The 26,704-nt window shown below is 34.9% G+C and overlaps 1 protein-coding gene across 1 annotated transcript in view; it reads right to left on the reverse strand.

The window, feature by feature from the left end:
* Positions 1 to 26,704, reverse strand: part of LOC129226315 (uncharacterized) — a 175,826-nt gene that overhangs the window by 29,669 nt on the left and 119,453 nt on the right. Inside the window, exons 7-13 of the mRNA XM_054860917.1 lie at positions 16,307 to 16,405; positions 14,750 to 14,848; positions 8,553 to 8,654; positions 7,093 to 7,194; positions 6,091 to 6,189; positions 2,104 to 2,232; positions 1,132 to 1,260 (exon numbers count right to left, since the gene is read on the reverse strand). Of these exons, the coding sequence (XP_054716892.1) occupies positions 1,132 to 1,260; positions 2,104 to 2,232; positions 6,091 to 6,189; positions 7,093 to 7,194; positions 8,553 to 8,654; positions 14,750 to 14,848; positions 16,307 to 16,405 (759 nt within the window). The remainder of the gene's footprint in view (positions 1 to 1,131; positions 1,261 to 2,103; positions 2,233 to 6,090; positions 6,190 to 7,092; positions 7,195 to 8,552; positions 8,655 to 14,749; positions 14,849 to 16,306; positions 16,406 to 26,704) is intronic.

Here is a 26,704-nt window from a genome sequence, read left to right on the forward strand (position 1 = left end):
ACATTTATACCTATTGAAAGAGCTTTTGGAAAGTGTAGATTTTTAAAAACGAGCACATCATCATTTTATGATTTAAAATCAAGTCAGAAAGTAGAATATTTATTTCAGTAGTTGAGTAGTTAGCATGAATAATAAAGTGATTCCAAATATATAGTTTAGTAGACTATGATTTACTAATCAAATTGAGATGGAAAATTGAAGTTGTTTCTCATTCACCATTTTCAGTATCATAATTTTTCCCTACAGAACTAAGTTATGTCATATTTTAATTTCGCACTTGTCAAACCCATTCAATTTTCTTTTTCTGATTATGCATCATGATTCCATTAAATATTTATTAAGTAATTGTGTTTTATTTATTTCTGTTCTTACTTAATTTTACACGAAAATTTAGAGAAATACACTAACTATTAACACGGTAAAGGTCAAACTAAGATATTCAATAGCCATGACTACGAAAATTAGTCTCTAAATAAATACACTGTAAAAAAAAACTGTAAATTTTGCAGAAGTTATCCGTATTTTTTACAGAAAAAAACTGTTCGTAATAAAATACAGGATTTCTCTGTTTTTTTGAATCTGTAACCGGTTATACTTTGTTTTTCTTCGAATCTTCGAAATTTCGCCCGCGTGTTTGGATTTTGGTTCTTGTGCTCGAGTTTTTGATCTTATATTTATTTAAAGCGAGTAAGTCTTAAATCGTTTGCAACATCCATTTCATTGTATCCTAATCAATATTTCATTATTATGTTTTTTTGTCATCTGTTACAGAGGCATATTCGGAAATTTACCTTTGTATACATGTATTTCGTAGTAGTATAATAAATATTGAAATGGATTTATGAAAGTATAGTTTCATTTTTTAATCTTCATAAAATAATAAATCAGCTTGAACAAATAATAAAAATACGGAAGATTTCTGTAAAATAAACGGAAGAAAACTGGCGTCCTGGCTGACAGTTTTTTTCTGTAAATTTTACAGATTTTTTTTACAGTGTATTAGAAGTAACGAGAGGGACTTATTATCATCGTTATGGTAATCTGGAAAATCAAAGGAACATCAAAAACGGTCAGGTGCGCAATTGCTCAATATTAATGAAATGAAATAAATAAGTGAGTGAGGTAACGTACATCCCTGTTGGGTACGTTAACTTCTCCGCCGTACTGTAGCAGCAGTTTGACCAGGTCCTTATCTTCGGTGGGATAGTGGGCCTGGCTTTTGGAGACGAGACTAGCGTAATGAAGTACCGTCTCTCCAAGCTGAAAGGGAAGAAGAAACTACGTAAGCAAGTTGTGAAAATAGCGTGTTATAAGGGTTAGAAGAATACATTGGATTATGTTTGTTAAGGATGAAGTTTGTCTTTCCTTAATTTTTGCCCCCAACACATGTAAGGAAATGGAAATATTAGCTTATGCGTAGAAATGAAAAAAATCGTTTGTTCTTTCTTCTGGGTGTAAATACAGAGCCTAGGGTTTTATTCTTCCCCCGTTGCCAACATTGAAAAAAGTGAAATAAAATAATAAGTATACTTTAGGAAATGAATAAATAAGTAAAATATCCTCTTTTATAAATAATTTTCGTGAAAATCGTCTGATAAAAAATAAAGCACTCCAAATTTCCTATTCGCGGCTCCAGAGCTCGAATACGCTACCTTGCGGAGATTAACAATACTAAAGAAAATGGTAAAACATTCCATTCCACGTGTTTTCTTTGGGATGAATTACAAGCTTCAGACAGTTTGTGGTGTAATGTAATTTCAGATGAATAGAAAAGAAAGCTTCCCACAAACACGATGAAAAATTACTGCCATTCATTAAGCGTCAAAGCAAGTTATAAGTTACGGCATTTGTTCGTTTTACCTTTTTCATCCGCCATTAGACATTGGCTGCAGCGCCCTCTATAGTTTATTGGAGTTGCAAATTGAATCTCGTAAAACAAATAAATAAAAACTTGTAGGCTGAAAAATAGAAAAAAATCATCTCAACAATTATTATTCCGTAGTAAAAACCGGGGCGTCGGAGTTGGGGTCGTGGATTCGGAGTAGGACTTATTTTGGAGTAAACGATTCGGGATTAAATGGGGAATTTCGTTGTCCCACTCACCTCATTTTGTGCATTGACGAGTGTAGATCCCGTATCTTCGGGGTGTATCTTTTTCCAGTGGTCTAGAAGACTGCGAGCAACCGCATAGTGACAATTCCGTGCAGCTACGTGCAATGGTGTTTCCCCTGTCTGCAAGAAAAACACATTAATTAAAAGTTCAAAGATTGTGGCAAGTCAATCACCGCAATAAAGCAATGTTTTTTTTTTTTAATTATAGATTCTTAAAATGTTTCTACATTTAATTAACGATGTAATTACCCTCGTTTTTTAGCCTAAATTTCTGATCTAGTTTTCTTTCAGAAAACATAAACATAAAAAAAAGTTTCGGTTTAGATATTAAATACTTTAGTCAGGGTCACTTTTTATCCGAACATTCCTCAAAGAAATTGTTTCTGTGGGGGAGAAGGGGGCAAGTAAAAGCAGGTGTTGCGTTGAGGCAACGTCAGCGAAAAAGGGATCTTGTTCGCAAATTTTCAATACCTAGTCGACAGAAATCGATTGGGTCTAGAGCATAATTTCTGAAGATAGATCTGTGCGGGGCTTCCTAAACTGTGGTCCGCGGACTCTTTGTGGGTTTTTCAACTCTTAGTAGGGGGTCAGCGATAAACTTCGTAAAAGAAAGAAAAAAGTTTAAAAAACGTAAAAGGATACAAACAGCGCTTTTCAATCTGAGAATCAGAATTTTCACCTTGGAAGTGTGGAGTTATAGTATAAGCAGAACTACCGGACATCTCCTAGTACAATGCCACAAGATCATGCATAGGTGGTCGAACAGCTTTTTGCTTCGCCAAAACCGTGCAGCCCGTCATCAAGTGAATATGAGTGTTTGGTAGAAAGAACTTCAGACAGTACCTTGAAATATACCTTTCGGGATACTCATCCGCATAATCTGGCAAATCCCGGGAGAAAAAATAAAAACCTTGCGGCTAGTCCTTTCGGAATAATGTTATTTCAGAAGACATCTTACGTTGATTTTTCCTACAAACCCTGAGAAATAATCTGCCAGACGCCAAAAGTTTTTACCTATGGTTTTACAATATTCATTGATCGCTGCTTACCTTCATTTTTTGACTTCGACTGGAAAACAAAAAATACCTATCAATCGCTGGAAAAGCAAAGCATGTTCTTGCATTTCCCTCAATTATACCGATGCGAACGTGGACTTTCAACCTATGAGGCCACATAGTCTAGATGCTGATCCTGATATTCAACTCCAGCTGTTAAAAATTCGACCCAATATATTGAAATTGTGCCAGACAAAACAATCTCGTTCATCCCATTAATTCGATATTCAGTTTTGAATTTAAATCCATGTTTTATCTATTGATATCTATCTCTTCAATTTGATTTTTGTATTTCAGAATTTGTAAATAAAGCTAAGCATTGTAAACTGATTATTCTATTTTGAAAGAGTAAACTAAATTAAGTTCAATTAACTACCAGCTACAAGTATATAAGTACACTTTAATGACAGGGTTTCGCAGTTAACATTGGACCATGAAAGAGGTCCTCTGGCTATAAAGTTTGACAATCTCCGGCATAGTGGATATCTGCCAAATTTTGAACGTTTTTTTCATTATCTAGAAAGTGTTGTAACGATCAGAATAAAAGGATATCAGGTGTTGCTATGTCGATCGAGTACACTCCAGAAATCTTTACTAGTAATAAAGCTGAAAGTCTGGATCTCTGTCTAGATGTCTGTGACACGCATAGCGCGTAGGCCGTTCGGCTGATTTTCATGAAATTGGCACAGAATTAGTTCGTAGCATGGGGGTGGGCACCTCTAAACGATTTTTCGAAAATTCGATTTTGTTCTTTTTCTATTCCAATTTAAGAACATTTTACCGAGAAAATTATCATAACGAGGACAAACAAACCATCATGACGTGAACGAGCAAGTTACCATAACGTGGGCAAGCAAATGAACATAGAAAATTGGCGAGAAACTAATCATCCATTATTTGTAAATATACAGGCAAACCGAATGACCTTTTAATTTTTACTTTCTTCTATATCTAATACATAGAAGAAAGTATTGGATTCGTGCAAATTTTCGAATTTCGAATTTTGACGGATTCGAACGTTTTGAGGTGTGCTGAGTCCATTTCGACTATTTTTGGAAAATGTCTGTCTGTCTGTGTGTGTGTATGTGTGTGTATGTATGTGTGTGTGTATGTATGTGTGTGTGTATGTGTGTGTGTCACGTCTGTGTGTGACCAGTTTTTTGTGGCCGCTCTACAGCAAAAACTACTGCATGAAATCGAACGAAATTTGGTACACATATGTGCCCCTATGTGAACTTGTGCCCATTGGTTTTTGGCGCGAATTCCTCCAAGGGGGGTGGAGCAATGGGACGTTTTTTGAGTTACGCGTGCTTGCTATTCCTCAGGAAGTAACTGGCGGAATCAGACAAAATTTGGTCCATATGTTGCCATTAACAGGAACAGGTGCTGATTCAATTTTGGTGTCAATATCTCAAACAGGGGTTGAGCTATAGAACGTTTTTTGTCGTCAATTGTGACTGCTGTATCTCAAGAAATAATGAACAGAATGAAAGAAAAATTTATCGGCAAGTAGTCCTTAGTGGGTATAAGAGCTGATTTTATTTTGGTGTCAACAGCTAAAAAGGGGGTAGCGCAATCGCCCGTTCTTTTTTTTCATTGTGAGTGCCCTATCTCAAGAAGTAATGCTACGTTCTGGTTGAAATTTGGAATATATGTGAATCCATATGTAAACAGGCTTTGGTTCAATTTTGACGCCAATCGCTCCAAGAGGTGTTGATTTTTTATTTTTTTTTTGAATAAAAATAGCTTTATTAATGCAACAATAAGAAAGATAAATCGTAATAGATTGTCGTCTGCGTATTTCTCGTGATTTTAATTGAATGGAAATGATCGGAAATATTATCTCAATGATTTAAAATTTTTAACTGTTGCCATCTTATGTTTGTTAACAAATAAAATATTTGTAATTAATTCAAGCAAGGCTTTTAAAATAACTTTCAATTTTCGCTCTTTGCTTTGCTTTTGCAATAATTCAGACATTGGGATGGTAGTCAAGTTTTTGCATGTGTAATTTTGTTTTTGTTGGGAATATTGCTTCCTCGTCAAGCATGGGGAGGGGTCAGAAAAAAAAAAGAAAAATATAGAAGAAAGTTTCGTGATGGCCACAACATACTTGTTTATTTCGGGCAAAGCGGGTACGACTAGTAGTCAATGAAAAAAAGCATGATTCTGAAACATTATGCAAAACCAAACTGTTCAAAATCAACCCTGGAAAAATCTAATGAGTGGTGGAAACTACCACCATTCTCAGTTTCTTTATTCGTTTGGAAGAATTCCACTTCCTTAGTCAGTGACTTGTTCGTTACCCCTGTTTACTACAGTTTGGAAATATTTCCTTTAGAATTTCCTACATTAGACACCATTTATCGAGTGCAGCTGTACTTATGGTTTTCCGGTTTATAGCGTCCAGTGGCTTTTAATCTCAATTTTTGTCGTATTTTTCTACTCACTTGCCTGTATCTTTGTTTGATGTGAACCTCTCAGTTTTACACTAATGAAGAGGCTCCGCTTGTTTGCCTCGAAACACCAATTTGCGAATTTCATGTCCCTTTTATTCCTTTTCACTTTTTATAAGTTGTGTCACGTCATTTAAGTTCACATCTGTACTTTTTATATTATGAAATGAATGACAGCTCATAAATGTCGATAAATAAAATGGATGCATTAATATAGAAATCATTTCTACGAGCAAAATAAAAATTATTTATTTATTTACTTTTTGATTCACAATGCACGATACTACTAATGTATTAAAATGATATTGCTAGAAAATTGAGCTGAAAATAGTGACGATTGAAAGTTGTGCTAAGAAATGTTGTAAAAATTTAGAATTTCTACCTGAAATCTTTTCCCACTGTATTTATGAGCATTTTTTGGACCATTAGCTACGTTTATAAAAGAAATACTTAAAGTATGAACTCACCACAGATCTCTGTTGGACGTCTGCCTTATCTTGGAGTAGTAGCGCCACGGTGTTGAGGTGGCCATAACGTGCTGCAAAATGCAGGGCTGTTTCACCATCCTAGGAAACATACATTTCGGGGTTACAGTTTGCCTTGGTAATGCTTTGAAAAATTCCGTTCACCTAACGCTTTTATACGAACGTCAAGCGATATCATCTAAAGCTCCATTAATTGTAAATTCGTTCCTCCTTCAATGAAGTACTATTGCGCAGAAGCTACATTTACAGATCGCATTTAGGAGAATTTGGTGAATGCGGGTTAACTTTATTCGAGAAATTTTAATTCGATATTGAGCGCAGAATTACATAAAACAAAGAAGCATTGAATTTATCTATACTAATAATACAAAGCTGAAGAGTTTGTTTGTTTGTTTGAACGCGCTAATCTCAGGAACTACTGGTTCGAATTGAAAATTCTTTTTGTGTTGAATTTTCCATTTATTGAGGAAGGCTATAGGCAATTATTTAAATTGATATTTTAATTTAAAAAAAAAAAAGCTATTCGATGTTTTACGTGAATTTTAGCCGTTTTTAGTACTTTTTACCCCAGAGACTCCAAACCAATCGCGCCAGAAAAATAATTTTTTTACTAAAATGTAGGAAATTTAACTTAGAGTATGATGGAAAAAAAAAAAGTTTTGTAGATAAAGCAATTTGTGTATTTTGTATGAATTTGTGAAAAAAACCTTTATTTTGCGCTTTTTCCTGGGTTTAATGTTTTGTAAACTTATTCCGCAAAAAGTATAAAGACCTCTTTTCAGAAACTAAACTATGTTATAGTAAAGCCATTTCACCTTCTTCAGAGAAAAAAGTTTTCAAAAATTAGCGAATTGATACTTGAAAAATCGTTCTTTCATTCAAGTTCTACCAGATAGCAGAAGGTTCAATATTCCCAAATTGTTTAACTTAGGAAACCCCACCTTCCCTTTTGAATCCCCCTATAAACTGAAAACTACTACTCACTTCTTGCTCAGCGTTGGTTTCCGCTCCGCTCTTGAGAAGCAATTCTGCGCATTTTTCTCCTCCGGGAGTCCGTGCAGCGATGTGCAACGGCGTCTCTCCAGACTAAGGGAAAAAACATAAGAAGAGTATGTAAGACAAACAAAATAATATGAGAAAGCAACATGAGGTTATATTCTTTCGACTCAACTGTGAAAGTCATTGCAAAGAAAACAAAACAGGGTATCAGACATAGGCGGCCGGTGCATCAAAAAAGTGGGGAATTAAAAAAAGTGCGTCAGGTTAAGGGGCGGGGAGAAACTGAGGGTGTTTTTTTTTTTTTTTGAAAGTAAGGAGGCAGTTGCCCATTTTCTCCTTGCCCCCGTACGATCCCCTATAATATCAGAGTTGAACCCATATGGCAAAAATGAGGGTAAACACTAAATTCTGACGTGCGGTTAATAAGTAAAAACATAAGTTGCACTTGGAGTTCTTCTACTTCTTTTTACGACTATCGATTTAATAATTTTTTATTAAATAAATCAAGACTTTTGTTCACCCATTTTCAATTAACCTTTGTTCAAGGCCAATAGAATCTCCATTTCAGTGTATTTAATCTTTGGGCTGTAGTCAAAACAGTTGAGTGTTTTATGTTAATAAGCATAACTGAGTTTAAAGCAATAAAGTATTATTTTACCTTTAATACAAATTACAGAATTTTCGTTTCTTCAGAATGGTTCATTAAGCACAGAATATTCCAAAAAATGTAAAGTTTTTAATCAAAATTATGAAATTTATTTAAATTTTTTATAAAAATTTCAAAATGCTCCTTGCATTTTAACTTTTGATTTTAATTTTGCTTTTTTTTTTTTTTTTGCCTAATAAAAGAAAGTTACACAAAAATAAAATCTGCATTCATTTTTGAATGTCAATAAGTTATTGAAACTTTTTTATTTTTGGCTTTTGCAAATGTTTTCTTGAGTGTTTTCATTTTTAAAACATTTGTATTGTTTTCAAATGACTTTTCGCTGCTACGGTCACTCACAAACTCGAGTGGCGATTGCGGTGTGTCACTTGCTACTGCCGCTCAGGGGGACGGCAAAAACATAGCGCGAAATACAATACAAATATCTCACTACAGATATGTCGTTAGTGAAAAGGTTAATACATGTCAATCAAATAATGAATGAACGATTTTGTGTAACAAGTCAAATTTAACAAATTACTAATTTTCAAACTTACCAACCCAAAAAAATAACATTCTGAAATCGTACTGATCAATGAAACTTGATTTTAGAAAGAAAAAAAGTCTTTTGCGAGTCATTTTAAAAACTGACTCAACTGAAATCTCATAAAATTGACATTCAAGTAAGTAAAGATTTCAATGCAAAGAATTGACATTATATTAGTACAAGATAAAGAAACAAATAATTTTTCGAAATGTTGTGTAATATAATGTATACAATCGGTTGCATTGTACTCACTTTTCCAGCCTTGAGTCGTATTTGCGCACCATATCCAAGTAAGGTTTCGACGACGCGGGGTTGACAGCCTTGCACGGCGATGTGCAGTGCAGTACATCCGTCCTGTTCGTCAAAGCACAGAATGGAAAACGTGTTATACTCAGTTTTAGTGAAGATATTAAGTCACTCATGTTGAAATTGAGCTCATGATTGTGAGTGCATTTCAAATGATTCCATAAGAAAGAATTACATAGAAAAAATTAAAACTGCACAACTGTTTTTCCTGACCAGAATCTTAATCAATTAACTAAAGATTTGATCAATAAATGATTTTTATTTAAATGACGAATTAAATATCAAAATAATTGCGAATACGAAATTACTTCAAACGATGACAAAAGTATATCTACTCAATACACATAAATTACATTAAATGTAATGTAAATAAAAACATAGATAGTGTGAGCATAACAAAGCATACAATAAGAGGGGCAACAGTTAGAATATTTCAATAGTAGATTGATAATTGTATCAAGAAAAAAATAAAAAGTATACACTATTACAAAATGTACGATGAATGTAATGCTGTTGATAATCACAAAAAGGTTTCAAGCAAAAATTATAGAAAACAACGTAATAACACTAATAAATGTAAGTATTACACAAATCAATATTTCAGAGAATGTAAAACTAATAACAGTGGTAAATGTATAAAAAAAAGTTTAATTAAATCATTGATAGCTATTAAATAAGAAAATGATTAAGAAATAAAAGGTTAACGAAATTCGCATTTTACTTAGAAATTGGATAACTATACAAATCAATATTAAGAAATGCAAAATATTTGGAAATAGAGAATTTTTTGAACATTTTAGCAATACTGATAAAGCAAAGCCAGAAGGCAAAAACTGTCAGAATTAGAGTAGTTAACTACAAACAGAAACACAAAGAAATAAATACATCTTTTAGATGATTAATAATAACAATTGAAAAAATATATTCAACTGAATTACATATAACATTAAAAGCAATAGCAATTAGTTTGATAAATAAAAATGTTATATAACATGTGACAAATATGAATAAAAAACTTCAAAAACATATAAATAATTAATTTTTTAACAGTGATTGCAAACAGAACTAAAAAACAATAACAAAGAAAAAGATGAAATTTAAAAGGAAAACATTGTTTTTTATCTGAAACTTATTAACAAATAAAAGGCATCAATAAAAAGAAAAGAAGTATAGAAAAGTCGTTTACCAAAAAAACATTAAAAGACACAAAATAACAGTAAGAGTATTACTATGAAGAAAAAAAAATCAACAAATATAAAAGCAGTAACAAACATTCCCAAAGATTTGAAGCATCATTGTGTTGAATAGTAATCAGTACTTATAAGAAACAGCATAAAATACAGAGAAAAAGACAGATAACGAACTGTTAATAATGAGTATAATAATTTATTGAATGACAATATTATATTACATGCTTCATTAAAAATAAATAAAATAACAAAGAACTAGAAACTGTGTGAAATAACGAAAGTTAATAAGTAAAAAAAAAATCCAAGACTATAAGGAACAATCAGGGAAGTTTCAAATGAGGAGTTAGATTGGGAAACTAAGGGTGTAATTTTGGGGGACTCTATGGTAAGGGAGGTGGGTAACACAGTTGGGAGAGTAAAGCGTAAGGTGGCTAGGTGTTGTTTACCAGGGGCTCGGGTAAAAGACGTTAATATGGTTGCTGAAAAGAAGGGAGTATTGAATAAGGAGGACATGGTTACTTTGTGGGTGGGAACAAATGATGTAGGCCACAGTAAAAATGAGGAGTTTTCTAGGGAATGGGAATCCCTGTTGGATAAAGCAACCAGCTTTTCGACGAATGTCCAAGTGGTTGGTTTGCTTCCCAGGTATGGAGTGCATAGGAGCTGGCTAAATCAACGTGCGAGGTGTATGAACTTGCTACTGAAGTCAATTTGCGAAAAGCGCAGTATCAGGTTCATTGATGTATGGAGTCATTGTAAACGGGATTGGATTGCTAGGGATGGCCTGCATCTGAGCTCTACAGGGGTCAAAATGGTTAGTGGATTAATTTTAAGGGCTTCGGAGTCAAAAAACTAAGTTGGAATGGGGGGCATGGTTCAAGCATCAGGTATCGAGAGAATGAAATTTTTTTGGGTATTGCTAGAAATGGAAATAAAGTGATGAACAAGAGTAGTAATGTTAACAATTGTAATTTAGGAAATTTCAGGGTGTTAAATAAAAGCAACTTAGGCATGCTTAAAGTTTTCTATACCAATGCTCGCAGTATTAGGAACAAGATGGATGAATTGAAAAGCATAGTTATGGATGAGAAGTTGGATGTTATTGGAATTACAGAGACATGGGCTACCGAATCTGATGCAGAGTTATTACATATTGCTGGGTATAATTTGTTCAGACAGGATAGAGTAGGTAAAAGAGGTGGTGGGGTTTTATTTTATGTTAGAGACAATTTTATTTGCAATGAATTGGTCATAAATGATAAGCCTACTGATATTGATATGGTTTGGCTGGAGTTGATGAGCAGTAAGGGCAAAAAGCTACGGTTTGGAAACATTTATAGGCCACCTAATTCAAACCAGGGACAAGATGAACAGATGTACCGTATTATTAGTGACATGTCCAGTAAGGGATCCGTTATCATAATGGGGGATTTCAATTTTCCGGGTATTGATTGGAATAATTTTTATTCTGGTAATGGCAAAGAAGAGGAATTTTTAAAAGTAATTGGTGACTGTTTCTTAGATCAAGTTGTAACTCAGGGAACTCGAGAGGAGGCAATTTTGGATCTAGTTTTTTGTGACATAGGTAGTTTTGTTCAGGGGTTGAGTGTAGGGGAGCATATTGGAGATAGTGATCATAACAGCATTAGGTTCCGGGTTAAATTTGAAGTGTGCAAAGATGATAATTTTAGGTTTGTGCCCAATTTCAGAAACACCGATTTTGTTGCACTTAGGCAGAGCTTGAAAGAGGTTTTTTCGTCAGGGTTGGAAAATAGCGACGTAGATCAGCAATGGACGGAATTTAAGGATAAACTTGCTAAAACCGTTGAGGACTATGTTCCATTTAGGAGAAAAGGTGTTAGTACCAAAATTTGGCCCATGTGGTTCTCCAGGGAGACTAAAGAAGCTCTTAATTATAAGCAAGCCACTTTTCGTAAGTTTAAAGAAACTGGTCAGAGTGCAGAGAGACTCCAGTATAGTAAGGCAAGGCGAAATTTTAAGTATTTGGTACGGATTCAGAAAAGGGAATTGGAGCAAAGGCTGGCAGATGACATTGATGGGAATCCTAAGAGGTTTTTTGCTTACGCTAATTCTGGGAAAGCTCGAAACAGTCAAATTGGGCCTTTGGTTGATGAGTATGGAAATTTAATCCAAAACGATAGGGATATTGCAAATGTTCTAAATAACTTTTTTTCCAGTGTGTTTAACGATAACTGTATCTCAACAGTTGACACTAACAAGACACAAGCTATTATACAGCTTGAGGATTTTGTATTTTCCAGGGAGGAGGTTTTATTTCATTTGAAAAAGATTAAAGCAACTAAAGCTCCGGGACCAGATAATATTTATCCAAAAATTTTAGTAGAATGTGCAGAGGAATTAGTGGATGTTATTTTGATTATTTTCAATGCTTCTTATAACTCGGGGACGGTGCCAGAGGACTGGAAGCTGGCTAACATAACGCCACTCTTCAAGAAGGGGTCTAAAGGTATTGCTGGGAATTATAGACCTGTAAGTTTGACTTCGGTGATTTGTAAGATTTTCGAAACTTTGATCAAAATTAAGATCATGATGTTCTTAGAGACTAATAGTATGTTGACTAGTTTGCAGTATGGTTTCAGGAAAGGTAAATCCTGTACTACTAATCTATTGCATTTCTACGACAAGGTTACCTCAGCTTTAGATAACAAAAAATGTGTGGATGTTGTTTATATTGATTTTCAAAAAGCTTTTGACAAGGTACCGCATGTTGCTCTTCTCAGCAAGTTAGCTGACATTGGAATAGGAGGAAAAACTTTACTTTGGGTAAGAAATTGGCTTACTGGTAGGAAGCAAAGAGTAGTTGTGAGAGGAAATCACTCTAATTGGAGTGATGTTTTAAGTGGGGTTCCTCAGGGATCAGTTTTAGGGCCTCTTTTGTTTATTATATTTATGAATGACATCAATGAAAATATTTCTGGAAGCATGAATTGTTTTGCTGACGATGTAAAAGTTATGGGGATTGTCGAAAATGAAGAACAAGTAAAACAGCTGCAAGAGGATTTAGATCATATTACTAAGTGGGCAGATAAATGGGGTATGGCAGTTAATGTAGGGAAATGTCAAGTGCTACACTTAGGTCATGGAAATAAGCGTATGAGATATCGTTTACAGGGTTCAGTCATAAATCAGGCAGAAAATGTTATGGATCTGGGTGTCTTTATAAATCAGGACTTCAAGTTTAGTCAACAGTGCAGTATTGCTAGTAACAAAGCCAACAAAATGCTTGGGTTCATCAATAGATCTATTTCAAACAAATCTAAGAAAGTTCTTCTGCCTTTATATAGGAGTTTAGTAAGACCTCATTTGGAGTATGCTGTGCAATTCTGGTCGCCTTATCTGAAGAAAGATATTTTTGTATTGGAAAGGGTTCAAAGAAGGGTAACTAAATTAGTAAGGGGACTCTCAGATTTAGATTATGATACCAGACTTAATAGGCTTAACATGTATAGCCTAGAGCAAAGGAGAGTCAGAGGGGACATGATTCAGTTATTTAAATTTATCAAAATGAAAGATGTAAATGGATTAAATTTTTGCGGGGAAAGCAGGACAAGGGGTCATTGTTTTAAGCTATTTAAATCTCAGGCTAACTTGGAAATCAGGAAAAACTACTACTTTAGCAGGGTCGTGGGCACTTGGAATAGCTTACCGGAAGCGGCGGTAATGAGCAAGGGAGTGGATAGCTTTAAGAAGGCCATTGATCTTCATTGGGGACTAATTAATTGACCAGGACCAGCCTAGCTGGGCCCAGAGCCTGTTGCTGGTCGTCACATTTGTATTTGTATTTGTATTTGTATTTGTATGTTAGGCAATAAGAACAGTACACATATCACAAAGTAGGTAAAATAATTAAATTTAGTGAGAAGGAGTGACATTGTAAATGTGGGAAAAAAAATGCAATTAGCAATAATTTAAAGAAAATTACAATAATACATGGTCCGATCCAAAAGTAATGAACCTCGCGGATATGTTGCCTCCCAGCTTTCGGAGCGGTACCATCAGCTTTAAGAGTAACCCCTATACGGTGGTGCGTGACACGGCGATATGGAATGTTCGTCATAGCAACGCAAAGGGATAAAATTTTGCCTCTGATTTCCTTTCTAAACGTTCGCAATACTTCAACAGGCGTTTGGAACTGAGTGTCTGTTCTATTTGATAGTAGAAAAGTCGCATGAGGCCTTTCGTAAGGCCGGGAAGTGGTGGCTGACGAACCCCAGTCTGGACGCCCGTCCTCGGCCCGTACTGACGTAAATGTGCAACGAGTGTGTAAATTTTTGAATACGGGTTCGTGTTTGAGTCTCTACCAAGTAGCAAATTCCCTGGACTTATCGGAAACAACGGTGCAACGCCTTGTTACTGAGAAGTTGCACATGCGGAAAATCTGAGCGAAACTTGTGCCGAGAGTTCTGACTGAAGAAGGTCCGAGTCAACTCTCCTGTGGTGCCTTAGCCTTCCTACAGTCCGGGCTTGTGGCCTCCTGACTTCTTCTTGTTTCTACTATTAAAATCAGCGCTAAAAAGGAAACGTTTCGACTCCATCGAGGACATCCAAGCACATCCAAGCGGATATCTCGAAACAGGGCTTCAGGGATGCTTTTGAGTCATGGAAAAGCTGCCTACAGAAGTTCGTTGTTGCAGGAGGTACCTATTTTTAATACTATTAGGCAGTTGTACTGATCAGCTCAATAAAGCTGTTTTTTTTAAAAGAAGGCTCATTACTTTTGGATCGTGCCATGTATGTTATTAAATTGCATAAATTGTAGTGAGCATTATTCTTATTGAAACTGAAAAGTAAATGAAAATAGAAAATTGTGGTTTTCCTTGAAAATGGAGATATAAATTATAACTGTACAGAAGACTTTTCTGAAACACTGATATATTAAACATCGTGCAAAAATCCGAAGGTGGTACCTACATTGGTCTTGACATCGACGTTCTCTCCCTTGTTGAGGAGAGATCTGACCACTTCCACATGGCCGGCCGCCGCCGCTATGTGGAGACACTTCGCACCGTTCTAAGGAGAAAATGGATTCAATTAGTGCACATTAGGTGCTTGAAAAATGTTAAAGACAAAAAATAACATTGTTTGCTCTATTTGAAAAGTTATATCGAAGGGTCATGTTTGAATAGAGAGTAGAGTCATTTTAGCTTCATTGGCAGAGCCTGATTTACCATAACCCCCAGGTCTGGGACCCTTAGTTCGCTGAATCTTCCATTTGTTTATGTTAAGTGTATAAGTTCAAGAACTCAATTATTTCAACAGCCAGTTTCATTATTTTTAGACATATCCATAATTTGCAATACACTCGTAATTTCGAATTATATAGCTTTATGTATTCTGTTTAAAAGGGAATTTTCCCACACTTAATGATGTCCATGTATAGTAAAAATATTTAAACAAATAAATCTTTTAAAAACAATATAATATTGAGTGAGGTTTATACTTAATTTAATATTACACCCAGTACCCCCCCCCCCCCCCCCTCCTACTCGACAATTCTGTGCCTAAAGCATCCAAAATGTCTAGATCAATTTCTGCTTCGTGGAATGAAGAAATTTATACATTAACCAACTCTTTAACACCATAGTTGGGACGAACTTAACAACTCGGCAGCACTGTGAAGAGTGCTGTGTATTAATCACAGCACGATGCTACCAAGTTAGGTTTTCCTCTACTATTGTATAATATTTTTGCGTTACAGAATATACTTATAAATTTATTAAGTCATGTTTTACATCACTAAAGTTCTTGAGAGATCTGCGAAAATAACTACCATCGTACTATAGTATTTACTAAGGTACTAAAAGAGTTACATTATGATTATTTAGGAGATAAATGATAAAAAACTAAGTTTTTTTTCGCAAACGCAAATATTATTCTATAAAATTACATTTTTGTAACTAGCAATAAGTGAAAGTAAAATCCAAAAACCCTTAATAATAAAATATTAGTTACTGTTATCTAGTATGCTTATATAACAGTATTTTTAGTTCATATAACGGCAGCTTATGTATTATTTTATTTTTTTTTAAGTCAAAAATATCGCAACTGACAGAAAAAGTACATACTTTACCTGTTAGTCTGTTTCCATCTTTAAAACTATGTATTTTTTTTTTTTTTTTAAATCGTCAAAGGATGTTTTCAAAATTCAAATACATCAATAAGTTTAGTTTTAAAAGAACAGTAAAACAGGAGGGGAAGGGGGAATATTTTTAAAATTATGTTTATCTTGAGTGGAACGTGTCAAAATGCTTATGGTTTTGTTTCCATGTTATCGGTCAGTTACCGGGGAATTTCTCAAGAATAATACGAATATGAAAAGAGATAAAATGTTATAATATAAATTAAGTGATAACGTCAAATGATACTGCAGAAAACAAATCATAAGTTTTAAAGTCACTTAAATCCCCCTTAAAAAATATTTTTAGAGAGACTAACGCACAGTTTTACTCAGCAATCACTGATTCTTACCTTATTGGAAGTGTGTATTGGGACTCCTTTCTTCATAAATATCAATGCAATGTCTGGAAATCCGGCAGCAGAGGCAATGTGCATTAGTGTGCTGCCATCCTGAAAAAGGAAGAAAAAAGTTCATTGCTAACTTGGAAGTACTTGCCTTAAGGCATTCACCCTAATCAATGCCATGCAAGTAGTGACCATTTCTTAAGAAGCACCCCAGTAGTAGGAGCCATCATTATCCCCAACCGAACGGCGATAACTAGATCATTTATCAAGAGATGGTGCCACCAGTTAACTCCACCTCCACAGTTTTGACATGAAGCTGAAGGAGAGGGAAGGCTAACTGCTCAACGACCGACACACAGGACTTTCAATGCGAAACGAATCCGCGAACTCGACGTGCGCGGACAATATTAAATACAGTTGAAACTGTCTATCTTAAATATCGAGGGTTCAGAAATAGAATTCGAGAAATACAGGTTTTGGGACATGGAGGTTTTGATTTTTGCATTTAAATCTAGCGACTATGAGTTGTTCAAGCAATGCGTACACTGTCAATGAACTGAATATAAATGTAAAATACAAAAAATTAAAATAAATAAATTAATTAAATAAACAATTCAAAATTATTTTTTGTTTCATCTACATTTCGTTTCAATATCGCAATCGCTGTAAATTCTGCTCTTTGATTCTTCCTGACCTCTCAAGGCTCAATATTGTCGTCCATTATTTCTTCTTTTAGGGCTAATCTCCTGCCTACTTTTGTTCTTTAAACAGTGGAAAGAAAACAAGGTTGTACTTCCAATTTCCTTAGCAGCGAATTTTGAACAGTTTTTTTGAATCAAACAGGTTTCGAAATCGGCAGGTTCGACTGTATTTTGCTAATACGCTAGAATCATTGGAACTTGACAGTTATAGGGGTCGTTAATTTGCGACTATTGTTCAGATGTGCCACCAACACGAACATTAAAGGTTCAAGTTAGAGAGCATTTGAGCATTTAATTCGAAGAAACCGTTGGGTAACAAATTGTACATTTTTAAAATTCTTTTTCCTTGCACCAAGTAAGCAAAGTAAGTGTTGAAATGACAAAAAAGATATTCACTGAAATTTCGGGCTAAATTTCCAATGTTAATGTTGACTAGTTATTTCGGCTCGTTCGTAATTGCAGATATACCTTCGAAATTATGGACAGAAAAAATATCCATTTTAATGACAGCCGAATTAACCATAAATACGTTTTCTCGTGTCTTAGGAATTTAAGTATGAACTATGTGCTATTATATAGAGTGAAATTCCGATTTTACGTCCACCAAATGCACGTTTTTCAAATCAGATCCCAGTTTTTCTGCGTACTAATAATGCTAATCTAACCCAGATTGTAAGTTTGTTGCTTATTAATATTCCGCATTTTACGTTTTCGTGCGAAGTAAAAAAAAAATCAAAATAAATGTTTTAAAATGTCATTTGAGGCAGTGAGAAGCAAAGGGATATAAGTGGCAAAAATTGAAAATTTGGAGAAAACCAGTACGCATGGTAGGTGAACCTCTCCTCTGTCTTGGGGCAAGAGATGATACTAGTAGCCCTGCTAGTTGCTGCTATGCAGCATGATTTAGAAAAAAAATTTCAATGAAAGCCTACCTAGGACGTAATTTTTATACGCGTTTTACTCAAAACTTCAAAATGTCCACTTGCATCCCTTTGCTTCTCACTGCCTCATTTGCTTTCTTTTTTTAAAGATAATCCACGTTGTTGAAAGTCAGTCTATGAAAACAGAAATGCTGCAGGACTTTTCGCCCTCGAATGAAGATGTACAAGAATAACCGGAAGCATAGCCCTTCCTGCTTTCAATATTGCATTGAAGAGTTTATAAATCGCAGCTTGAAAAGAATAGTGACACAACTCAAAAAAGCAACTTTTTCAAGAGACCGTTTTTTAAATTGTTGCGATTTGTAATTTATTGTTGTTTCATTCATAACAATTTCTAGTTATTGTAATGACCCTTAAAAATGGTTAACGCTATTCTTTTTGTTCATTTTATGCAGATTTTGAGCTAGTCTTTTTGGTTTTCTTGAAATTTTAATTAAATTTAGGTCAAATTACGTTTTAATCAAAGTTGCTATCTACTGGCAACTTTGCTATCTACGACTTGCGTCTTTAACCCATATAAAATATCAAGTTTTTAAAAGTACTATCAATTAAAAATCTCATCTTTGGTATTTTTTGAGTTGTGTCACTCTTCCTTTCAAGCAACGAAATAGTGAAAGACTACTTTCTTTCTAAAAAAAAAAAACAGGGAAAAAAATTTAAAGCATTTCAATCCTGAAAGGTGCTGCATTTACTTTGAACTCATTGACTAAAAAAACAATTCACTACTACGGACTGTTTTCAACTTAAACGACTGGATTCGCACCTAAATGTGTTAAAATTATCCTAAATGAAATCTATAATAATGTTGCTTTCACAAAATATAGATATTATACTTTTTGAAAGAACCATCTTTACTACCTTTAGTTTTTTTCCTATTTGATTTTTGCTTTCTATGTATTCCATAGAACGCGTGTTACGCATTGTCGGAAACTTCTGAATTACAAACTTGGCAAAACTGTATTTTCTGCATTAGTTCCCAGCAACCTAAACGCTGCAGGTAGTTTTCTGCTCACTCTGGGGAACGTTTTTTTGATATGTATAAATAAAAGTGGCTGAATAGGGGTGTGTGTGTGTTCCTTATACAAATCCAGCTTACGTAGGATCAGTGCCAAAGTTGGCACAAAGGTCCTTTGATGCTCTGCAACTCACAAGGGGGAGGGGGGGGGGTTATTAAAATAATAAAGTGTTCTACATTTCAATTTTGAGTCATAAAATTACTCCTTTCTACACGTTGAAGAGAAATTTTACGCTGTTTTTATTTTTTAATTTTATTTCAGCCTTATTGTTGAACATGCGTCTCTTGACATAATTTTTATTTTCGAGGCAGATCATGCAACGCAGCAGTGATTAGAGACCGAAAATTTGGCAAACGGTGGCGTTTAACGTAACTTTTAATTACTTTCATCATTTAGAAAGCTTAATAGTACCGTGCAAATTTTTGCGGTTTCTTTGTAACCTTCTAACTAAAATGTTTCCAGAAATTACTAATGAGGGTCAAGTTTTAAAATGAACGCTCATTTTTTTCCAACTGCATTGGGATTACATTCAATTTACGCAAAAAAACCGAACCACCGTGGCCTTCAATTCTTCGGAGTTACGGTTACAGATCATTAACAGCCTTACTCACAATTAAGAAAGCACGTCATAGGAAGGAACCCTCGCGTGAGATGATGTTGGAAATGAAATGTGAAACTCTCCGAGGACTGTAGTACTGCATAAAACATTTCTTTTAACATGTCCCGTATAATTTGTACTAGGTTAATGTGGAGGATTTATTTTCCTTTAAGCAGTAGCTGTGACAGTCGAATATATGTCAAATCCGCAGAAATTAAAGCGATTATCTTACAGAAAAAAATGAGGGTGAAGTTCATTAGACCTTTAATTAAAATAACAAGACAAAAAAGTGGAAATTAATGAAAAGAACAATAAATGGTAAAACTTCGAAAAACAATTAGGATGTTTTTCTCATTTTTCAAAATATTTTTTTCTGAAAGAGCATGGTCGAATACATGGAGTGAGCTACTTTTTTTCTTAATTTTGACCCATTTTCTCTCTTAAAAAATAGTCTTAAAGTATGTTCAGTCTCTGTTATCATTTTCGCTGCTGACGTCACAAGTGAACAAGTCGTTTGGATTACCAGAACAAAGTTTCAAGACATTGCCATATTTTATTTAGCTAACAGTTCTCGTTCCGCTAATAACTGCTCGCAGTGAAAAATCACCAAAAGGCGATAGATTGCCATAAAAGACAACCACGCGGTCGATCCAAAATGGCTGTCTCCAGTTGGACGTCACACGATGAAGTATTTTGTTTTAGAAATCTGACATTTAAAAAAAATAAGTAAAAATCAAATTTTGGGAAACAAAAGTATTTTCTGACTCCACGTTACTATTATTATTATTTCTTATTCTATTAATTTTACTGACTAAAAGTAGTACTTCTGACAGACGGAAACACCCCATTCTGATTAAAAGATGTACAAAAAAATCCGAATAAATGAAGTAATAATACTTACAACATAAAACTGAAAAATAATTTTGAATTAAAACTGAAATTAAAAAGTAAAGGAAAAAAAAAGACATGTATCGCAGCTCTCAATCAAGTCAATTTCTGAGGGAAAAAACCAATAAAAAACGATTCATCCGCTAAAAGATGCCACAAATAGCCAGATTGATTTATTGAGACTGTCTTTTCATATTCAAGAGAGAACAGTGAGGAGAGTCAAGCTAAAGATAATTCTCACAAGAAAAACGTTAAAAGCAACTGAATTTAAAAAAAAAAAGCATATTTTGTGGTGAAAATGAAAGCAATACAGACACCATTAAATACTACTTGTCGTTCTGAAACAAGTGAAAGTGAATGCAAAACTTAATAACTATTCACTAAAAATGGATCAAACTGTAAAAATGTCCACCTCGCGTAGAAGTGCATTGTAAAAAAAATAATAATAAATAATAATAATGATACTTCTAGAAAATCTCTAAGGAAACTGGGATTCCATAAAATGTCTAGTTACTGATACCAACCACATTCTATTTTCTGTCTTTTAATAGAAAGTTTTAATTATAGTAGAGCGCCGTTTAAACGTGTTTCTAAGAGCCCTTTCCTAAAAAACGTATAATATATCGTCGCATCAGAGCATCAATAAGTTATCTTAGTGTTATTTCTGGGATTAGATATCTTACTGTTGCTCTGAGGCCACGATATAGGCCTTAAATAACAAAAGAAAATCCAACACTATAAAAGCTTACTTACACCAACTGGCGTATCTCTTAGATGCAAACAGCGAAAATGCAGACTTACAAACGTTAGAAAAATTCCGAAGATGATTAAAAGTAGGTCTAGAGGTGGAGGAAGAATAGCTGAATTCAGAAGTTCGTAGCGCTCTTTGGCATAAAACTATAATACGAATTCACTTCTTAGTGTATCTCTCAGTAGGAAGGCATAGATCCCTGCTTCACATTGGGGATTTCCTTTCATCGAGTATCTCTATTTTGAAAATATTCTGAACATCACTAAATATGTTCCATCTTGCACATGATTTCATACAAATGTGTTTTCTCTCATGGGCACGGCAACAACCATCCAAGAAATAGGATCAAATTTGGGACCAGAGGAAAAAAACTTTACAAAAGAGAAGAATTTAAGCAGGAACTATTTAAACGCGTTTCATGGCACAATAAGCAAAACTAAAAAAAAACTAGTATGTTGTGGCCATCACGAAACTTTCTTCTATATTTTTCTTTTTTTTCTGATCCCTCCCCATGCTTGACGAGCAAGCAATATTCCCAACAAAAACAAAATGACACATGCAAAAACTTGACGACCATCCCAATGTCTGAATGATTGCAAAAGCAAAGCAAAGAGCGAAAATTGAAAGTTATTTTAAAAGCCTTGCTTGAATGAATTACAAATATTTTATTTGTTAACAAACATAAGATGGCAACAGTTAAAAATTTTAAATCATTGAGATAATATTTCCGATCATTTCCATACAATTAAAATCACGAGAAATACGCAGACGACAATCTATTACGATTTATCTTTCTTATTGTTGCATTAATAAAAATATTTTTATTCGCAAAAAAAAAAAAAAAAAAAAAAAAAAAAAATCAACACCTCTTGGAGCGATCGGCGTCAAAATTAAACCAGAGCCTGTTTACATATGGATTCACATATATTCCAAATTTCAACCAGAACGTAGCATTACCTCTTGAGATAGGGCACTCAAAATGGAAAAAAAGAACGGGTGATTGCGCTACCCCCTTTTTAGCTGTTGACACAAAAATAAAATCAGTTCTTATACCCACTAATAGTCCAGTCAATAGGTAGAAAAAAAAGGGCTTGCCTTACAAAAAGTGGGGTCAAAGATTTTATTTTTTAAATTTGTGTATACTAGTGCCAATATGAAAAAACCAAGTTATCCAACACGAAAGACCTCGGGAGAACTTTTGGGGGCCGAAAACCCCCAAAAATTTGTGACTTTTTGTAGTATTTTCAAAATATCTCAAAAATGGTTAAAATTACAAAAAAACTTCCAATGCAAATGTTAAAGAGGATTAAATTTCCTTCAACTTTTGTCATTACAACATTTTTGTAGCATGAAAAGCAAGCGAGTTACAGCTTCTTGAAAGTTACACTTTTTCTGAACCTTTTCAGCGAAGTGCGTGAAAGCGCATCGGATAACGGAGGAAAAAAGGAGAAACGCCGGCAGTCTGACCTTTTAAATTATTTGTCTTTCACAGCTGAGGGTAAATGCCTCCGTTCCCTTTAATTTAAACAAAAACACCCTCATTCCACCCCCCCCCCCTTTTTTTCTCTCCAAATGAGATGTATCGACTCAATAGCTACTCATGTTGGTCACTTCAGGGTTTGAGTGAGAGTATGTTTTATCAATTTGTGTGTTCTGAATTACAATTTTTTTCCTAGAAATGATTACGCCTGACCAAGGTGTTTTTTTTTATTTATTATTATTATCATTATTATTTGCGAAATCAGTTTGCATGAAAGCGAAATAAAGATTATGAAGGAGATGGGAACAGAAAATCTTCAAAGATGCAGCGCAAAACGGCAATATGAAGAACATCAGCGTTTTTTGAAGTTCTTAAAAGAAGTGACAATTCACACTGCCTGTCACAAATGCTATTTCAATGAGCAATCAATCTCTTCCCTTGAAGTAATGGTTGAACTTAACATGTTAACTAAATTCCTTAAGAAAGATTTCTGGCAAATTATAACAAAAAGAATTGTCTTATTCTACTTCTTGAGACATATTTCGAAGAGTGTGGCATTGAAGTCAGGCAGACTCAAGATGATGCCGACTCACTCACTTACTGCTCTTTCAAAGGCAAAAGAAATTGAAAAGGTTGTTATAGTGAGCGAGAGGACTGATGACAGCTTTAGGACAGCCTTTCAGCAACTTGTTCTTTATAAAACCTGGAAGAGGGAATGCTTGTGATTTGTTTTTTCCCCACTAAATCTTTTAAGTTTGACCCCAGCAATATTCTTTTCATCCATGCGTCTTGTGGGTGTGATACGACTTCGGCAATCTTTGGCCAAGGCAAAATTAAGTTGTACAAAATAGTCCAAAAAAAAAAAACCCCTCCTGAAATTAAGGAAGCTATTGAAGTATTTATGGACCCAATCTGTCATCATGATGCCTTCCTTAGCTGCAGTTGGAGAAAACATTTTGCAAATATTATACACAGGTGACGTAAAGTATTTGAACCTATCTTTGGATACTTTGCAATTTAATCTTTTTATAAAACTAGTATACAGGGCTAAGGTAAATCTTGCAGGGCTACCTCCAACGTGCGGGGAGGGGGGGGGGGCATGCTGGACGTTATCACTCATATCGGTTCTACCACCAAATTCAAAGTTGGTTGGGCAACATAATTGATCCAGAGAAATGGGGTTGGGAACGCAGGACGCAAGGTCTAATGCATGTTGACACGAAAAGAGATTCAGTTACTCAGAATCTTTTGAAGATTGTACCTTGTACCTGCAAGAAAAATTGTACTGGAGCCTGTTCTTGTCACAAGGCAGGTTTAAAATGCTCCAGCACGTGCAAACACTGCAATATAAATCATATGTTATTGGAGTCTGATTGAAGACTACCTCTGTCAGACTAGAAATATTAGTTCGTGAGCGGTGGGGGAGGGTTTATTATTATTATTGTATCAGAGCATAGGATGCATGACTGTGTTGATTGTTTGCTTATTAGCTGCCTAATATTCATTCCTTCACATTAATATTTAAAAATCGCATCTTTGCAATAATTAGATTAGAATGTACGAATTATATCCCTCAAATGAATGTATATATTGTGTAATCCAGTTACAAATAACAATATATCATCTATTATTGGAGTCTGATGAAGACTACCTCTGTCAGATCAGAAAAGTTAGTTCGTGAGCAGTGAGGAAGGTTTTTTTAAAAATTATTATTGCATCGTCGTATGTGCTTTAAATGAATGCGTGTATATGTATTTCAGTTTCATAATACATCGTTTGTTTTTGGAGTCTAGTGGGAACTAATCTGTCAGCCAGAATTGCTTCTGTGTCCAGCGGAGGGGGGGGGGGTGAGCAAGAAACTCAAACTACTCTAACTGTCGATAAACTCTCTGAAACTAAAGTTTCTATTGAAGTTCTAATAATTATGACGCCTTGCTTTCAGTGTGAAAGCTTTTTTTTTCGGAGTGGAGGAAAACTGCCTATTTTCAAAGAGCTATAGCAAGCTTGTTATCTGTGCCACAAAAAAGTTGTAAATACAAAAGTTGTAGGAAATTTTATGTTCTTTAAACTTTACATTTAAAACTTTTTTCTAAGTTGAACCATTTCGGAGATATTTTGGAAAAAACAAAAAAAGTCATAAATTTTTGTGGTTTTTCGGCCCCCAAAAGTTCTCCCGGGGTCTTTCGTGTTGGATAACTTGGTTTTTCCATGTCGGCACCAATATGTACAAATTAAAAAAATAAAATCTTTGACCCCATTTTTTGCAAGGTAAAATGTATCTATTGACTGGACTATAAGGGCTACTTGCCGATAAATTTTTCTTTCATTCCGTTCATTATTTCTTGAGATACAGCAGTCACAATTGACGACAAAAAACGTTCTATAGCTCAACCCCCGTTTGAGTTATTGACACCAAAATTGAATCAGCACCTGTTCCTGTTAATACCAACATATGGACCAAATTTTGTTTGATTCCGCCAGTTACTTCCTGAGGAATAGCAAGCACGCGTAACTCGAAAAACGTCCCATTGCTCCACCCCCCTTGGAGGAATTCGCGCCAAAGACTAATGGGCACAAGTTCACATAGGGGCACATATGTGTACCAAATTTCGTTCGATTTCATGCGGTAGTTTTTGTTGTAGAGCGGCCACAAAAAACTGGTCACACACAGACGTGACACACATACATACACACACACACACACAGACAGACAGACATTTTCCAAAAATAGTCGAAATGGACTCAGCACACCCCAAAACGTTCGAATCCGTCAAAATTCGAAATTCGAAAATTTGCACGAATCCAATACTTTCTTCTATATATTAGATATAGAAGAAAGTAAAAAAAAAAGAAAGCCTCCTTTTCCTCCAATTTTGTCATTTTCCTGGCACTGATCCCTCCAATTTGTCCATTAACGACAATATTTCACGACACTGACTGTTTCACTTCGTGAAAAGAGTATTTAATGAAGACGCAAATGACAGAAGACACTTTTGCTTCACATGCAAAAGGACATAATGTTTCTGTCCAATGGATTGAAAAAGAAAAAAAATCAAAATCAGGAGGTAAAAAAATCTAACCCTCCATTAGAGATGCGAGTTAGGGTGTCGGAGAATGCCTCGCTTGCTGAATAAATAATATTCGCCTTGCTCATATTTTAAGCGAGAGATTTCTTTCCTCCACCTGAAAGCCCATTCAAGATTGCAGAGTGAGATCTGAGCGTGCGTGCCATCGAAGAGGCAGGGTTGAGCATAATAATCGGGCACTTAGTAGATGCTGTGGTACGACAAAAGAGAACACAAGTTCGTGGAAATGGCAATAGTTAATCACGATTTTTTGCGGTGCGGAATGGTAATTGGAGAAGGACTGGAGCAGAAGATTCCCCAAGACAGCTGAATGTGTTAAGTACAACGTAACTCCAGGGGGTTAAGGAACTTGCGTTTGATTTCTATATGAGTTTGAATTTTAACCATCCAGGAACTAATTATCAGATTAGATACTTATCACGATGAGGTGAGAAATGATAGTCGGAGAAGGGGTCTTTTGCTGAGCAGAAGATTCCGCAAGAGAAAGGAATTTGTTTCGTACTTTATACAGGGGCGTAACCAGATCTTTGTTTCGGGGAGGGTTTTATAAATCTACTAGTACCCTCACGGCGATGCTCGTGCTAAGAATTTAAAGGAAGTGCTTTGAGTAGAAAAAATCGACGATCCCCGCCCCCCCCCCCACTTCTGATATAAAATGATAATTTTCCCTCAACTAAAATGCGTACACACCTTTAAAAAAAAACCATTAACGTCTATTTGGATTTTAAAACTATTTGCCAAAACAACATAAAAAGATTAAAAGTAGCTTTAAAACTCAAAATAATCCTTCAGTTGTATAGTTCATTGCTTAACGCGCCAATCACTCACACTACCGTTACCCGCCCTTTAGCGAGTGAAGCGGGCTTTTTTCTGCAATTTCAAATGTATCGCCAAATAAACAATACTATAATAAAAGCGTAAAAGAAATAATCACAATTGAAGA

Source organism: Uloborus diversus, chromosome 7 (genome assembly GCF_026930045.1).
Source record: "Uloborus diversus isolate 005 chromosome 7, Udiv.v.3.1, whole genome shotgun sequence".
NCBI classification, from domain to species: domain Eukaryota; kingdom Metazoa; phylum Arthropoda; class Arachnida; order Araneae; family Uloboridae; genus Uloborus; species Uloborus diversus.